This window comes from Phoca vitulina, unplaced genomic scaffold, assembly GCF_004348235.1.
Source record: "Phoca vitulina isolate PV1807 unplaced genomic scaffold, GSC_HSeal_1.0 scaffold36, whole genome shotgun sequence".
Lineage (NCBI taxonomy): Eukaryota > Metazoa > Chordata > Mammalia > Carnivora > Phocidae > Phoca > Phoca vitulina.
In genome coordinates this window covers 6,134,860-6,151,775 of record NW_022589739.1, presented here as the reverse complement: position 1 = coordinate 6,151,775, position 16,916 = coordinate 6,134,860, and the positions used below count along the sequence as shown (strand labels likewise).

At 54.3% G+C, this 16,916-nt stretch overlaps 1 protein-coding gene across 3 annotated transcripts in view; it reads right to left on the bottom strand.

Moving 5' to 3' along the window:
• Positions 1 to 218: 218 nt before the first annotated feature.
• GALNT18 (polypeptide N-acetylgalactosaminyltransferase 18) overlaps positions 219 to 16,916 on the bottom strand; it is a 353,506-nt gene continuing 336,808 nt past the window's right edge. For 2 of the 3 annotated variants that reach the window (XM_032426922.1, XM_032426924.1), the window contains exon 11: positions 5,474 to 5,870. In XM_032426922.1, the coding sequence (XP_032282813.1) occupies positions 5,724 to 5,870 (147 nt within the window). In that variant the 3' untranslated portion in view covers positions 5,474 to 5,723. Of the gene's footprint in view, positions 581 to 5,473; positions 5,871 to 16,916 lie in introns of those variants that run through there. The other variant, XM_032426923.1, reaches the window with a different exon arrangement.

The window sequence follows — 16,916 nt, the reverse complement described above, 5'->3', positions numbered from 1 at the left end:
CTGTAGATGCGTGGCCCTCGGTTGCACGTGGACACAGCAGCTGTAGGGATCATGTGTGTGTTCACACACAGGGGAGGGCCTGGGCGTGAATAGGTGCCGGCGTCTCAAGTCTTTAGATCCTGCTCAGGTCAGACTTTGCAGTAAAGAGCAGGGGCCCGCTCAGCCAAGGCCGGGACAGGAAGGCTGGGCAGGTGTACGGGCGGGGTCCGGGATGAGGAGGAAGTGCGGGGGCTGGCTGTGGTCTCCGTCTGTGTCACGGCCACGTGCTCCGGCTTCCTCACGGGGGGTCTGCTGCCCCTGCTCATCAGCCCCTTTCTCTGCCCAGCTCAGCTGTGGCTCCCCGCTTGTGACCTCGGCACGCACAAGGCTGTGGCACGGTTGGTCTCCCGGGCCCCTGATTGGGCCCATGGCATGTCTCTATGTATGGTTGTGGCTCCTGGCCTTCTTCACTGTTTGACTCTTTCCACGTGTCGTCATGCAAATTTGCCGGCAGAATTTGATCGACCCAGTTCCACTTTCTGTGTCAGTCACCGATTACTGGCCGGCCTATGGACACCTGCCCTGGGGTCAGCTTGAATGCCTATGGAGGGAGAGAGCATGGTCATGGTACAAACAGGGTCACAGCTGGGGCTAGGACAGTTTTCCTCAAAAGGCGTGTGGACACAGAGGGCAAGGATGAGCATCTCCTCCGGTCTGTGTGCACAAATTCCCTGTCACCTGCTCAGTGCCCACTCCTTTCCTGTGGAGACCAGGACACTGGGGCTGCCCCCAACAGGCAGGACCTGCCAGGCAAGGTGGGTAGGAATGTAGGCAGCCTCCTGGAGCCTGGGGTCTGCCCTTCACCACCCTTCTTCTGCTCCCCTGTTAGGTTCGAGTTGTGTTTCCTCCCAAAATCCATATGTTGAAGTCCCAGAAGTCCCCTCAGAATGGGACCTTATTTAGAGATAGGGTCTTTAGAGAAGTAATGAAATTAAGATGAGGTCGTTAGGATGGACCCTAATCCAATATGACTGGTGTTCCTTCAAGAGGAGAAATTTGGAAATAGAGACACACACAGAGGGAAGGCACAGGGAGAAAATGGCTATTTATAAGCCAGGGAGAGAGGCCTAGACACAACCTTCCCTCCCAGCCCTCAGAGGAACCGACTCTGCTGACACCTTGATCTTGGACTTCTGGACTCTAGAACTGAGAGACAACACATTTCTGTTGTTTGAGCCACCCAGTGTGTGGTGCTATGGTATAGAAGCTCTGGAAAACTGATACCCCCCCTCCCCCTCCCCAAGAAAAACTTTTGAAAGAAAGGAAAGAAGGCACAGGACACCAACATCCTGGGTGGGGGGGGGTGGGGAGTTGGGGCTACAGGTGTCCAGAGCATGTGACAGCCAGGAAGCCAGGCCCTCTCGCACCCATAGCCCACCCCTGGGTTTAGGGCCCCTGATCTGGATGCTTCTGACACCCAGCTTCTGGACTCACTGAAGGAGGAGAGCCTGAGGCTGGTGCCTGAATTAGTCATTTGCCATCTTTTGTGAGGCCAGGAGAAAAATGGATCCCGTTGCATTTCAGAAAGACCAGTCTGACTATTACAGGATGGAGGGCTGATGAGACGGGGGGAGACAGGAGGTGGGGAGGCAGGGTCCATGCGAGCAACGAAGCAACAAAATATGGGGGTGAGGAGTGGGGGTATGAGGGACGAAAGGGTCTCTGGCATGAGCACCTGCTGGAGGGTGGGGTGGTCACGGGAGTGGGCCTGTGGAGAGGGGCGGTGGGTCGGCATGTCACATCAGCACTCTCTGAGGTACACCCACCCAGATGCCCAGGGCCCGTCAGCAGTGGGATGCTGGGCCGGGAGCTCAGAGGAGAGGTAAGGGTAGAGGTGTGGATTTGGCTATCACTGGTGTCTGGGTGGCCCAGTGTCATGGGCGTGGGACCATTATGTGGGGGTGGCCGTGAGCAGCTTCGCCGGCAGCAGACCTGGAGATTGGCATGTGGGAGGTGACTGGGGCATGCGCAGAGGGAGTGAGGGGATGAGATAGGGAGGGAAGAACGCCAGTTTAGAGCCCATTAAAGTGGGCCACTGGGGCTCAGTCCCATGGGGGGCCTATTGAGACACTGGGGGATCAGGCCTCACATTTGTGCCCCTGAAGGGTGAGGAGGCCCACTCCTTGCTGACTGGGGCTTATTCCTGAGGCCCGAACGCACAGGCCCGAGCATGTGCCTACGACCAGGGAAGGGCCTCAGGCAGAGACGCAGGAAGCTGCAGGGGCTGTAGGTCTGTGACTGCTGGCGGGGGACCTTCGTGGCCCGCCCGGATACGGCCAGGTCACTGACAGCTTCTGCCATTGTCTCTGCGAGCAATCGTGTCCGTCTTCCAGTGGTGAGCGAGGGGCTCATCTTCTCCCTTCACTACTCAGAGCGGATGGGCCCACGCGCAAGGACAGGTGGGGGCTGGGGCCGAGCTGTGGACCCAGGCTGTGGGCTGCCTCCAGCAGGGCTGGCTGTCCAGGGGGGTCTTAGGCACGGGCTAAAACAGCCCTTTCTGGTATCAGGGAAGGTGGTCGAAACAGGAAACCAAGTTGTTGAATGTGCAAATCATTAAGAAAAACAATGATCTCACTCCAGGGTGTTCAGAGAGCCCCCAACAGCTGCTAATTAGCTTGCAGCAGTGGCAGGGAGAGGCTGAGGCTGGGGTGGTGGGAGGCGGGATGTGGCCGAGGGCCCCTGGCTTCCTTCCTCTATGCTCTCCCCTCCAGCCTCTTCCCCACACTCACCAGCCCCTCTGCTTTGGAGACTCGCGGCCTTGGCTGTCTCGCCCTTATCCCGCTGGGGTGTCGCTGAGCCTGGACTGGCCCTGTGGTCCCCACTCCCAGGAGGCCAGGGCCCCTGGGGAGCCTCTCAGAGCCAATTCTCCCACGAGGGCCTGGGCATCTGGGCTCAGGGAGATGGCAAGTTGGTGTCTGAGGAAGGAGCTGCCCCCTGTCCCCCCATTTTAACTGCCCCCAGATTAACTCAAAGGGGAGAGCGCTATTTTGGGGTTTGCCTCTCAGAGTGCAGACATTGGGAGTGGATAAGGGCAGGATGCCTTTGATAGGAGGACAAGGATGTGTGGAGTTTGGAAAAGTGTAGGTTTAGGTAGCAATGAGTATGAGGACAAGCGCCTCCAGGCAGGTGACGCAGACAGGGGAGGTGGTGACAGGTTGGGTGGGCTACGAATGTGGACAGGCATGGCCAGGTGTGGGCATAGACAGGTACACAGGTGCGGATCTCGGGGAGAGCACTGGGGTGTCAGGACGCCAGTGGGTAAGATACTAACACCTAAGACCTTATAGCACTTACTCTCTCCCTGTCACTATTCCACGGCTTTACATCCGTTTACTCGTTGCATTTTCACAACAACCTCATAAAAGAAATTCCTAGTTTTTAAAGGAGAGGACACAGAGACAGGGAGAGGTTATGTAGCCGCCCGAGACCGTCCAGCCAGTAACTGGGACTGTCGACTCGGAGGCCACGCTCTTGGGCCTTCTGCCCTACAGCAGGGGCGGGGCGCAGGCAGCGGAGGGGTGTGTGTGGGGGGACGCGGGGTGTTTGGGATTGGGGCAGGAAGTAGAAGCCGCAGTGTGTAGCAGGAGGCCGGGGTGAGTGCAGGAAGGAGGGCACGTGGGACCTGATCCAGGCTGGTGCCGAGCAGGGCTCTCAGCTTTCAGCAGGGAATCAGAAATACCCGGACCCCTTGTTAAAATCCTGACTGTTTCTGACTCGGGAGTTGCAGGTGGAGCTTGAGAGCCAGGGGACGAGACGAGGGGACCCCTGGTAGGTGGTGACTTCAGAAGCGCGGCGGTGGTGGGTGGCCACGACGGGGAGGCGTCTGTCTGAATGAGGTGGAGGAGTCAGTGGGGGTAGTGATACGGGAGCCCCCGCTTCGCGCGCATGGCAAAGGCAGCGCCTAAAACTCCCTCTTGAGGGTCCTGCTTCCTGTGTCCACCTCCCGGAGGGTAGGAACCCTCTGTTCTGTGGTGGGAGTTAAAGATAAGCCTGAAGGGGAGGCTATGGGGGTGGCCTGGGGAGGCCCCGTGGCCCCTCCAGGGTGAAGCCTGTGCTGGATGGGGTTCTCGGGGCGCCGGGTGGCCAAGACAGGAGGCCCCTCTCCCCTGGGGTCCCACAGGCACAGGAGAGGTCTCTGTGTTCACTCAGTGTTCAGTTATAGATTACTGATCCCAAACAGGCAGGTGCTGGGGCTGCAGGCCCCTGGGAAAGAGGTCCCGGAAAGCTTGAGGGGCTGAGTGGGGCTGAAAGTTGTTCAGGAAGCATTTCCTCCCTTGAGTCTTACAGCCCGTCATTCACTGTTGCTCTGCTATGAGCTAGAGGGTTGGACGTGGTGCTGGGGCTGGTGCTGGGGTGTCCTAACTAAACACAGGAACCCCCAACCCGAGGAAGGCCTCTCGGGACTGGGAAGCTATTGGAGGGACAGAAGATTGGGTAACAGGCTCCAAGAAAGACGGTTCTACTTGGAGGGTCACTGGTCTCCTGAGGCTGGGCCCAGAGGGATGACTTGGAGCCATAACTGAATAAGCCATGTGTTATGGGTTCAACTGTGTCCCCCCAAAAGCTCAGAAGTCCTCACCGCTCAGTGCCTCAGAATGTGACCTGATTTGGAAACATAGTCTTTACAAAGGTGATCCAGTTAAATGAGGTCACAACGGTGGGCCCTACTCCAGGATAACTGGTGTCCTTATAAAAACAGGAAATGTGGACCATGAGGCAGACACACACAAAGGGAAGAAGACATGAAGACACAGGAGGAACATGGCCACCTGCAGCCGAGGAACATTTGAGGCCATCAGAAGCCAGGAGAGAGACCTCAACCAGATGCTCTCTCATGGCACTCGGAAGGACCCAACTCCGCCCTTGCCTTGACTCTGGATTCCCAGGCTCCAGAACCAGGACAGAGTGAATTTCTGTTGTCGAAGGCACCCAGTCTGTGGCCCTTTGGTAGGACAGCCCCCGGAAACAAATATACGGTGACCCCTGGAAGGAGCCACTGGCTGGGGGCGTCTGTGGGTGAGGGTCATTGCTGGGGGCCTGAGCAGGGGACCGCGTTGGGAGGTGAGGGAGGTGACGTCAGGGGAGGGCAGCGCAGCTTGAAGCCTGAAGCCCTGCAGCGGATGGTCCAGTGGCCAGCGAGCAGCACCACCCTCTCCAGGGATGCTTTCTCCAGAGGACGCAGGTGCTGTGGCGGAGGCAGAGGGAACCTGGAAGGTCAGAGTGCCCTTCTTGGCACCCTGGGCCTAAGGGAGAGAGCTGGCGGTTTGCACAAGCTCCCACTGTTGGCGGGGACTTCTCTGAGCCTCCTTTCTCGAAGACGAGGAGCAGGAAGAGCAAACAGGGACACGAACTCCAAGTTACGAGGAACCAGGCAGGAATCTGCACTGAGCCCCGAGTGACCGCAGAAACCCTTTTCTTAATCAATAGTGTTTTATTGTCAGTTATAAATATTTTCCATTTGTCCCCTATTTACAGTTGCAAAATAGTTTATGATATTACACCATCACCCACCATTCGGCACCTTTCTATAAACTCCATGAAAATCGCATAGGAAATAAAAAGCTCTTTTTTGGGGGGGCTCCCACTAAGCCGGTTCCCCCCGACTCCAAACAACCCCACACGGACAGCAGGCAGCAGGTGCTACACAGTAGCAAAGGGACGGGCGGGGGTGGCTCCTGGCGGGGTCAGGACGCCAGGCTCCTCAGGACGTTGGTGATGCTCCAGTGCTGGCCCGAGCACCTCTGTAACACCAGCTGGAAGCCAAACTCCGAGTCGCTGTTCTGCTGCAGCTCCAGGCAGCGCTTGGACTTGCGGTTCTGGATGGGGCCTCCCTAGGAGCCAGGGCGGAGAGGGCAGTCAGAGGGAAGAGAGGCAACGTGGGGAGATGTGGGGGACCTCGCGCCCAGAGGTGGGGGGGCAGGATTATCAGTGCGTCTGGATGCCCGGGAACCAGAGAGGCTCCAGGAGGGGTGGGGGGCCAGCTTTCCCGTGTAGCCCCAGGCTCCCCTCCTCTGGTACGTCCGTCTCCTCCCTAAGACTGAACGTGTGCGTCAGTTTGCTTCACAGGGTCCTAGATCTTTGTTGGGATGGAGACACCCTAGCCCGACTTCCATCTACTGGGCTGGGGTGTGGCAGGCTGGTTTGCTCCTATAGCTCCCAGCCTAGGGGCCAGGGCCTGTTCCCCACAACCATGGGCTGGGGTCCTTATGGCTCTCACATCACACCTACCCGGGTCAGGCCACTGTCTTCTCTCACTTGGACATCTGCATCAGCCTCCTCGCTGATCCCCCTCTGACTTCCAGATGCAGGGAAGAGCGATCTCTCTAAAATGCACATTTGGCCTAGAGGACAGAGCTCACGTCCAAGTGCGGCCCCGAAGGCCTTCATGGCCTCATCTCCTCCCTCAGCTCCCACAACTTTCACGCGGCCGTACCAAACTCCTCGTGGTTGTCTAAACCTCCTTGCGTTACATCAGGGTTCCTGGTATTGAGCGAGCTGTGTCCTGTGGTGGGGGTCAAGGTCAGGCCAAGCCACAGTCATGTTTCAAGGCTCAGCTCCTGCTCCATCTCCTCCAGAAGCCTTCTCACCTCCTACCTCACCCCCACCTCCACCTCCTCTTCTCCAGTCCGCGCAGCCGGCGAGGTGCTCTTCACCCCGGGCTTGCTTCGCCCGGCACCACGGACTGCCAGCGGAATGACTTGTTTCCTGGTCTTTCCCCCGCTCTACGCTGACAGCTCTAGGTCTTAGCCATTTCTGTGCCCTCAACATCCAGCAAAAAGCCTGGTGCCTAACAGATGATCGGTAAATGTTGGCTGTCACGACCGGCAGAGGTGAGAGGGGATGGGTCACAGGACAGAGGTGCGGTGCCAGCTGTCTCACTCTGGAGTGGCCCCGAGCAGGCCTGGCAGCAGGGAGAGGGAGGCCCCTGCCTCTTATGACCGCAGCCCACGCCCGCCCCAGTGAATAGCACGCTGGGAGAGACGGAGACTGCACACTTCTACTGTAAGGGGGCATCCCCCGTCTGCTCCCACTGTCCCCGTGGTGCCAAATGACATGTGTCAAGAGAACAGTGAGACTCAGTTCTCACAGTGAGCTCAGAAGCTGACAGAAGTTACTGTGGCCGGACACACATATCCCCGAGAGCCCACACTGCCACGCCCGGGTGTGTATCTAGCAGAAATGCGTGCACCAAAGACAAGCACCCGAGTGCTTCTGAAACATGGTTTGTAAAAGCTCCAGCCCGGACGCGAACCCAGACGTCCATCAGTAGTAGAATGGGTCAATAACCTGGGGTTAGTCACGTGCTGGAATACTGCACAGCATCGGAAATACACAGATAGAGCTCTGCTCAGTATGAATGAACCTAACAGATAAGCATGTTGGCACCAGAGGCCAGGCAGAGAATACACACAGAATTCCACTGACAGACACTCGCCAAACAGGCCACGTAGGACCAGTGTTAGAGCCAGGATGGGGGTGATCTCTGGGGCGGGGAGAGTGGGAAAATGAGGGAGAGGAGGCCAGAGAGGGGGTTCTGGGGTGCTGGGGGTGCGCTCCTTCCCGACCTGGCTGCCGGCAACATAGGTGTTTGCTTTGTTTTAAATCACTGAGCTGAACGTTTATATTTGTGCGTGTTTTTTATGTATGTGTGTTATTTTTCAATTAAAAAAAAATTTTAAAAGATGTAGCTCCCTCAGAAGGGACTTGACCAGTGGGTGAGGGAAGCAGGTGGTGAGAAGCTGGATGGCAGAGGGGAGCAGGAGTGTGTCTGTATGTATGTCGGGGAGGAGGAAGGGAAATCCCAATTTCCAGCGTGTGGGAGATGGCCCAGCACATCTCTTTCAGAGTATTCAAGGGAAGAAAGCAGGTCTCTCCTGCTGTGTCCCAAGGTCAGCAGTCACTCTCTGCGCCCAAGAGCAGACAGACAACAGAGCAAAGGGGAAACCCAAACAGCGAGCTCATCTGGGGACCGCAGGCTCAGACCGAGAGACACCCGCAGGCGGAGGCCTTGCAGGGGCGGAGGAACGAGAGGCCGTCTGACAGGGGCTCAGAAAGGACCCTGGAGTCCCCAAGTGAAAGAGACTCTGAAGGCCGACCCTCCTGCTCTCACTGGCAACCTGAATGACCTCTTCTTCAGCCTGGGGCCTCCGGCTCTGCTTGGCTTCCTCTAGGGATGACGCACGCAGCCCTCCTGAATCAGCGCTTTCTTTCCCAAGCTGCTCTGCCCAGGAGCGTTCTCCTCTCCCACTGAACTAAAATCCTTGTCTTGGGGGCATCCAGCAAGGTGTCCCAGACTGTCCCCTGAGGTTCCCACACTTGGGTCTGCTCCTGCTTCTCCACCCTTTCCCTCCCAATAAGGGAAGGCGAGGCCCATGTCCTCTGAGTTCTATGCTTTTCTAGGTTGAACTGACCCAGTTCCGTGTGGAACAATTTTGTATAATTTCTCCATCCTGGCTGCCCTCCTTTGGACCAACTCCAGTTATTCTGACTGCCAAGCAGAGGGCCACCAGCTCATTTCCACAGGACAATAGGCTCCTTCAACATAGCCAACGAATCGGCACTTCTGGCGGCCACACCATACTCCTGGGATGACGATGGGATGACAGCCCCAAGTTGTCCCTTGGAAGCTGTGGGTTCCCATCTTGTCCCTCAAAAGTTGGACCTCTGGACCCGGGTACATCCCTTGTGACATTGCCAGCCCATCGCTCTGCCCGGCCCAGGTTTCTATGGTTTCCGTTCTTCTGGCCTGAGCATGTCTGCTGCCCACTCCTGGGTTGGGTGACGTCACTGCCGCGTCCTTGGCAATGTGTGGCCGGCCCCCTGGCCCGCTGACATCCCCACCAGCCGGCAGTGTGCCTCAGCCCACGTTGCTAGGAGTGGAGCTGAGGCAGGGCGCGGGTGAGACCAGCCCGGCTCTAATTCACAAGGCCTGCCGGCCCTCCTGGGGGGGAGATGGGCAGGGCGGGTGCTGACCAGCAATGCTTCTTTCCTGCTTGTCAGCGGGTGGCCGTGGGTGAGCCGTTCCACCCCCTGGTTCCATGGTGTCTAGGACCAGATGATCATTTCTGTCCTGATTACTGGAGGATGAGCGGAAGGAGTCATGGGAAACCCTTTCATCAGCTCTAAAACAACAAGAGGATGTAAGGCTGCTCAAGGTATCAGATGGGGGCTCTGGAAAAAGTGCACGACAGGCAGGATGGGGGCCAGACCCAGTGCCTACTCACTCTGCTCAGGCCTGACTTCTCAGCGTTTCCTCAGGGGCCGGGCTGCTTCGGCCACCCCCAGATCACTGAACCTGGAGAAACCTGTCCAAAACAGAGAAGGCCGCAGCCTCTCCTTTCCTGCCACGAGTCGGGCACATTCTACGCCTTCCACAGGGCACCTTGCCAAGCCTGAGAGAGAGGGAGATCTCTGAGAAGGAAAGTGTTCCTTCAGAGACTCAACTATGACATTTCCCAGGCCCCATCCTGGCTCTCAGGACCCTGGAGACAGGAAGTGTGGTGACCCTGGGGCAGAAACAGCCCATGTGGCCTCTGGGCAGGATGTGGAAGAAACAGAGCGAGGCCAAGAGCTGTGAAGGAGACGATGTGGCCTCAGTGATGAGAGTGTCTGGGCCTGTCAGGGAGGGTGAAGTATGTGGTCAAGGCGAACTCCCTCCCTAGGGGCTCCAAGAGGAGAATCTTCTAGAGCAGAAGAGGAAGGCCTGCTCGGAGGCCTCATTGAGCAGCCCTGGAATGTGTCTTGGGAACACGTCCGGGCTGTGGGAAGAGGAGGCAGGCCACTTTGGGTGCTGCCTCCCTCCTGTCTTCCTTCTCGGCCCTCAGCCTGCCTCACTCAATAACCTCCGGGCTCTCGCCCGCTCTCTGGGCCCATTCCCTTCACCAGAGTTGCAAGGGAGCCTTCCTTTCCTCCGTTCGATCCCTTCCTGGTGAGCTCAGCACCCTCGGGAGCAGCCTGGTGGTGTTATCTGCAGCTCTGACTGCGGGCTCTGCCTGGAGATGGAGCTGGTAAGAGTCGGCCCTTATTTCCCAGGTACCGTGTGCCAGGTCAGATGCCCTACATGCCCAATCTCACGTATTCCTCAGGAGAGCCCTGACAGCTGCAGATGGCACTTATCCCCACTTCACAGAATTGGAGACGGGGGCTCAGAAAGGTTGGGACACAGGCCGAGGGTCACACGGTCAAGTAGGTGGTGGAGCCAGGCTGGCAGCCCCATTCACTGCTCGTCACTACGATGCGTGGCTAGGCCCACCACACCATTTCTGCCACCCCGTGCCCGTCTCAAAGTAGCGGTCTCGACCGCTCAGTGCCTGGGGTGGAGGAAGGTCATTTTTGATGGGCTTCAGGGGCTCTGGGGGGCTAGTTCCTTTGAGGGCTCTTTGCAGATACATGATTTATCCATCCATCTGAGATTTAATGAGAGCCAACTGTGTGCCAGGAACAGTTCTAGGTCATGGAGATACATGAGTGACCAAGCAGGAAAAGATCTTTGTCTTTACAGAGACGATATTCCAGAAAGGGGAGCAAAAAGTCAATTCTCTGGCATGTTAGAAAGCAAAAAAGCCGTGCACAAAAATGTAGGCAGTGCTCTGGGCTGAATGTGAGTCCTTAAAATTCCCATGTTGAAGCCCTAATCCCCAGTGTGATGATATTCGGAGGTGGGGCCTTTGGGAGGTCATTTGGTCATGAGGGTGGAGCCCTCGTGAATTAGATTAGTGCCCTTATAAGAAGAGACACATGAGAGATGATGCCTCCCTCTGGCGTGTGAGGACAGGGTGGAAAGGTGCACACGTGCAGACCAGGAAGAGGGGGTCTCAGCACACACTACCCACTGCCACCTTGATCTTGGACCCCCCAGGCTTCAGAACTATGAGGAATAAATGTTTGTCGTTTAAGCCTCTCGGTTTATGGTCTTTGTGTTCTAGCAGCCCGCATGGCCTCACACAACTGGGAAAGGGAGTTGGGGAGTGGTGGTGAGCAGGCAGCAGCCATAACAGTGGTCAGGATGATCCTCACCGGGAAGGGGAGGGCTGAGTGAAGGCACTAAGGAGGAGAGGACAGACCCTGTGCCCCAGGGCAAGGCTCCCACAGCTGCAGAGGCCTGGTGAGTTCAGCAAATGGCACGGAGGCCGGGGTGTAGCTCGGGCGTGGGGTGGGAGAAAGAGATGAGGCCCGAGAGGTCCTCCAGGAAGGGGCAGGTTGTGTGGGGACTCACAGCCACTGAATGGACTTTGGCTTTTAATCTGGTGCGAGGGCCAGCCACTGCAGGGTCGGACTGACGTGTTAGGTGGGCCACTCTGGCCGCCGTGTGGAGCATGGAGGGTTGCAGGAAGGAAGGAAGCAGGGAGGCCGTGTGCAGGCTCTGGCCTCACAGCTGGGGCCCCGTCAGCAGCCCCTGGGCCAGACCCCCCGCTCTGAGGGGCCGGCCCCGCCCTCCATGGAGGGCACAGGCTCTCAGTTTACCAGTCCAGTCATCTAAATTATTTGTGTAATACATACAACTACAGGATCTGGAAACACACAATACTTTTAATTAAAGAATTTAAATAAGGGCAATTAAACCTGGCAGGAGAGATGCTCCAGCACACAGAGAGCTTAACTGGAATGGAAACCGAATTAAATATGGAAACAGCATTAAAAAAATCAAAAGCTGAATGTATAGAATTAAGGAGGCTAATAATAATTCCTAGAGGTGGGTTCCCAGGCCCCAGCCTAGTTCTTCTCCTTCTGGGCCTCTCTGGAGTAGTCACTAGGAAGGGCACGAGAGGCGTGTGGGTGGAAGCAAAGAATGTGGGACTCTGCTCCCAGCCTTGCCTCTGGATTTGTGTCTTGCCATGGAGCACTGACGATGTGCACAGTGGGGCCTGGGGAGCCGTGATCCAGGAGCCCCTTAGGCTGAGGCACCGGGGAGCTGAGCCCAGATCCTGCAGACAGGCACCCCCTCTCTGCCTCAGTTTCCCCAACTATGTGCCTGGGGCAGCTAGAGGTTTCCTAACTTGTCCCGCTCCTCCTGGGGTGTAGGCTGGGTAAACAGATTAGACGGAGTCCCTGGAGGGCTTACTTACTACGGGTCACTTCTGGCTCTGCCGTGGGGCCCCGAGATGGGCCTTTTTAAGTTCCCAGGTGCTGCAGCTGCCGGCGATGCCAGTTCAGGGACCCCAAACCAGCTGTCACCCTCTCTCAGGGAAGGATTGGGCCCGGCTTGTCGTTTGCACTCCTGACCTGAGGAGCATCTGGGCTGAGCTCAGGCTGCTCTCAGGTTTACCACCAAGGTGTTCAGAGGAGGTTGTGTGGACGGACTCCGGTATTCCGCAGTCTTCTCTGCTTATCTCAGAGCTCCTGTTCCACTATCCTTTCCAATTAATTTTCTACAGGCAAGTGGCCCGGTGGGTCTTTGGCTTTAAGCACAGTGGGCTTGGGAGTTTCCAGGTTAAGTAGTTAATGATTAGTAATCAAAGACTTCAAAGCATGGGTGGGATGTTAGCACTAGTTAAAAAACTCTGAGATTAAGTCTTTTTGTAGAGGAAAGTGGTCTTTCTGTATTATGAATATTTAACACTATATTTATTCAATAAGTGCTTTGGCATCTATTTTTCTTAAAGGAGACTCACCAGTGCCTGAGTGAGAGTCTGCCTGGGATTTGCTGTGAAGGTCCACTGGACCGAAGATGGGTTAATGGCAATGTCAAGTACCAAAAAAAAAAAAGGTGAAGGGGGGTTATGGAGATAGCAGGGTGGCTGGAGGGAGCTCGCTGAGGAGGCAGGAATCCAGGCAGTTCACACACACCAGTGACTGGCTTGGCAGGGAGACTCCAGCCCCAAATGCCCATTGCAGCCCTCCACTGGTTTTCTAGAGGCAAGACAAAGGCACCATGGGATGGTGGTTTAAAGCATGGCTCCCAGAGGCAGAATTCCTAGATTTGTCCTTGGACAAATGACTTAATCTCTCTGTGCCTCAGTTTCCTCATCTGTAAAAGGAGGATAATTAAAGGACCCGCTAGCATGGTTGTGGGGAGTTACGTAATATTTATAAAGCAGTTACGATACTATCTGGTACCTAGAAAGCACCATATAAATGTTGGATAATAAATTTAAAAATCTTACTCAGGTCTGAATAGTGGGGACCTGAGCCCTACCACCTGCTCTTGGCTCCTGATCTCTGTGGGATGAGCAGGAGGAAGGGGGGTGTGCTGGCTGCCATAAACTGAGAATCATGAACTTCCAGGGCCCACACAAGGCTTTGTCAGTCCATCAAAACTGGACAATTCCACATTCGCTCCTTCATATGACATGGAAATGAAAAGGTGTCTTATTCTGGAGCCATAACGAAATACCCGATTATAGTCTTTTCTTTTCAGTACAAAAGGTTCTTGAAGTCGGACTTCTTGACAGCGACTGGGGATCGGAGCGGGAGAAAGTCAAGGACTCCTCCTCCTTGCATGTGGAGAAAGTCTTTGGCAGAATTAGCCGTGCTCCCTGGGAAACGTGCTCTGCAAATAGGTTCTTTTTTGAGTGGGTTACTCATCTTGCATCAGATTATCAAATTAGACCCCACAAATCAGAGCCAGTTATCCTGGACAGGCAGGGTTGGCTCTGCGCTCGGCTGTCTTCCGGGCAGTCTCCTCATACTCTTGAAAATTTCTTCTCTCCTAGCATCAATGGACATCTCTGTTGTTATCCTTGATGTTCCTCATTTGGAAAATGCATAAATGCTTCGCAGAGAGTGAGGTGAGCACAGGGGCTCAGATGTGGGAACAGCCGACCATGGGAATGCTGATCTGTGTGCACTTGGCCTCCCAGAGGGGTCTTGCTGGCATTTCCCCCAAAGAACCCAACAGCCAGGGGGTGTGATGGTGCACCCTCCCCCCCCCCCCCCCAGTCTGGGAGCAGCATGCAATACAGTCTGAATATCCTGGCATTTCATCAAAGCCTCCTGTTTTAAAAAATATTCACACCAATTTGTCCTCCACTCCACACAGTATGCATACGTTTCTACCTCCCTTCTTCAAATCTGAAGTTATAGGAAGCAGTACATATTTATTCTATCATTTTGAGTGCCCCACTTAACACATGTCTGTGTTTTGCAGTTGGGACGCACCTCCAGCTAACAGTGTTCTTTGTAGGAACTAGGAATTTCTCCAACTAAGCAGGGCCCTTTGACTATTAGGTTGCAATGTGCTTTTTCAGTATGCACACATGTCTGCGAGGAGAGTCCTCATTGGTAAAATTTTGTCCATCTTGGGGTTTTTCCCACAGACCTGCCTCAAGACCTGGTACGCAGGAGGCCTTTGGTTAATATTTGTGAATTTTTTTTATTTTATTTTATTTTGTTATGTTAGTCATCATACATTACATCATTAGTTTTTGATGTAGTGTTCCATGATTCATTGTTTGCGTATAACACCCAGTGTTCCATTTAATACGTGCCCTCCTTAATACCCAACACCAGGCTAACAGATCCCTCCCTCCCCCCTTCCCTCTCAAACCCTCAGTTTGTTTCTCCGAGTCCATTGTCTCTCATGGTTCGTCTCCCCCTCTGATTCCCCCTCCTTCATTTTTCCCTTCCTACTATCTTCTTTTTTTTTATTTTAACATATAATGTATTATTTGTTTCAGAGGTACAGGTCTGTGATTCATCAGTCTTACACAATTCACAGCGTTCTTTGTGAATTTTTTTTGAAAGAAATCCTTCATTCAATTAACAGCACTTTGGGGGGCGCTCCTCTGTCTCAGCTCTCCGTTAGGTGCTGGAGACCCTGGACTTGTAAGACAGCCCTGCCCTCTGGTGTCGTGGTTGATGGAAGAGAGGGACATGGAAATAATGGAAAACCAATTGCAGAGAGTAGGATAAAGATGGTCCTCATACGAGGAGTTCGGCTCATTTTTGAACTTGCGGGGCCTTTTACTGAGGTGGGCCCAGAGCAGCTTCTAGGTGGGAAAGTGCTCCTCAGGGCTTACTGTCTAGCTTCAGCTTAGCATTACAGAATTCCGGGGTTGGCAAGCCCTTAAAGCCATCCAGTCTAAATCCAGTTAGAGCTGTAGAGCCTTAGATGGCCCGCTGCGTGATCCCCAGAGCCCACCTCCTCCCCAAGCTGCCAACTTCATATCTGGACAAGTCTGGCTACGAGAAAGCTGCTCTATCAATTGTCCTGGATTTACTAGTCCCCGCATCAGAACCAACAGGACAAGACTGCTTTCCTGTGCGTAGGGCAGCCCTTCAGCTGTTAGAAGGCAGAGCTAAGGTGCTCCTGGTCTTCCTGGTCCAACAGTCTGCATTCCTTCAACCATGCATTCAAATAGGTAGAACTGAAGGAGGTTGGACCTTAGAAGATACACATCATAACAGCCTTCCTATGGCAAGAATCCCGTTGGGAACATCTTGAAGAGAGGCCTCCAGCATCTGCATCACTATTCAAAGGAACAGTAGTGGGGCAAGGGCGGCACCTCATTACCATGGAGAAGCAGTCCCTTGTGTTGCTTGGCAGGTGTCCTGCCACAAAGTTCTCTGCAGTGACCTGCTATCTGCTTACTCCCTTGGGGAGGGGACACTTCATCACCAAATCCCAGAATCCTCCAAATCTCAGTATGTAGGATACTCTCAGAAGATTGAAAGTCCTATAATTTATAGTTGTCAGTTTAGGACATTCTTTATACCAGGAGGAAACACAAGCTAGAGAAATCGCAGAAGGCAATAACGACGACTTCTGGTGTTCATGAAATTTCATCATGTGTTGATGTGGGAAATGTTGGACATCTAGACACAGTGTGTGGCTTGAGAGGGACAATGCTGGCTGCCCACCAACTGTTCTTCAAACCCAGAGCCTAGGATGGTTCTGGATTAATAATCCCCCCTCACAACTCCTTGCATTTCATGCATCACTACTTCCAACAAACTGCAGCAATGTCTCAAAGTCCCCCCCAACAGCTGTCTTGCTCCATGCCCCCCGAGCGACCAAGTCTGCCCCATCTCTCATGAGAATGTTGGGACAGCCCCACCCAACTTGCTTCCCTGTCTCTTTTGTCTCAGTCCACCCTACACTCCACTACCAGAGGGATTCAGACTCCATTATGGCCATTCACTGCTTAAAACTTCTCCTGCTTCCTCCCTTTGCTTTTAAGGTGAAGTCCAATTTGTTGGCATGGGTTTCAATGATCACCATTATCTGCACCCAAACTGACACTTATGTCTGATCTCTCTCGTGCTCCTTTGGAAATTCTAAGTTCCCCCCGAACCAACACTGGGCTTCTGTTCCTCAAACATGGTCTGTATTTAATCGCCTTTGCCCAGGCTGAGCCTCTGCATGGGATGTTCTCCCTCTTTACACCTGGGAACTGTCCTACAGCTTTCAAGATCTGAATCAAACGAGCCTTGAATGTGAAACCATTCCTGAGCCCCTCATGCTGGGCCTCCCTCATTTCTGGTCTCATCATCCACGTTGTTTCATGTTTATATGCTCCTCCAGGGCAGAGGCCGTGTCTGTTTCATGTCTGCATCCCTCCTGCCCAACCCCCGTGCTCGATAAATGTTTGATGAATGACTGAAGGAAAGAATGTTCATCATCAGAAAATGGCTCACCAGAGCCCGTACATCAGCATTGCCAAGAGATGTTTTCCTCAAATGTGGTTGCTCAGGGTCAGTATCTAACACTGTCCTGAGTCATCCCGAGCATCAGAAATTCAGAAGAGCTTGCAGGGGATAGAAGAAAGGCATTTTATTTGTTAAACAGAAAATCAGGGTATGAGATGGAACACTAAGATATGCAAATGCCTATCTTCTTTGTGGGAGAATCTCGGAGAATTGCACTAGATTATTTTGAAATTAATTCAGCCTGAGTGTCTCTGGAGTTTAAATGCAGCCCTCAGGAGAGTAAATAATGC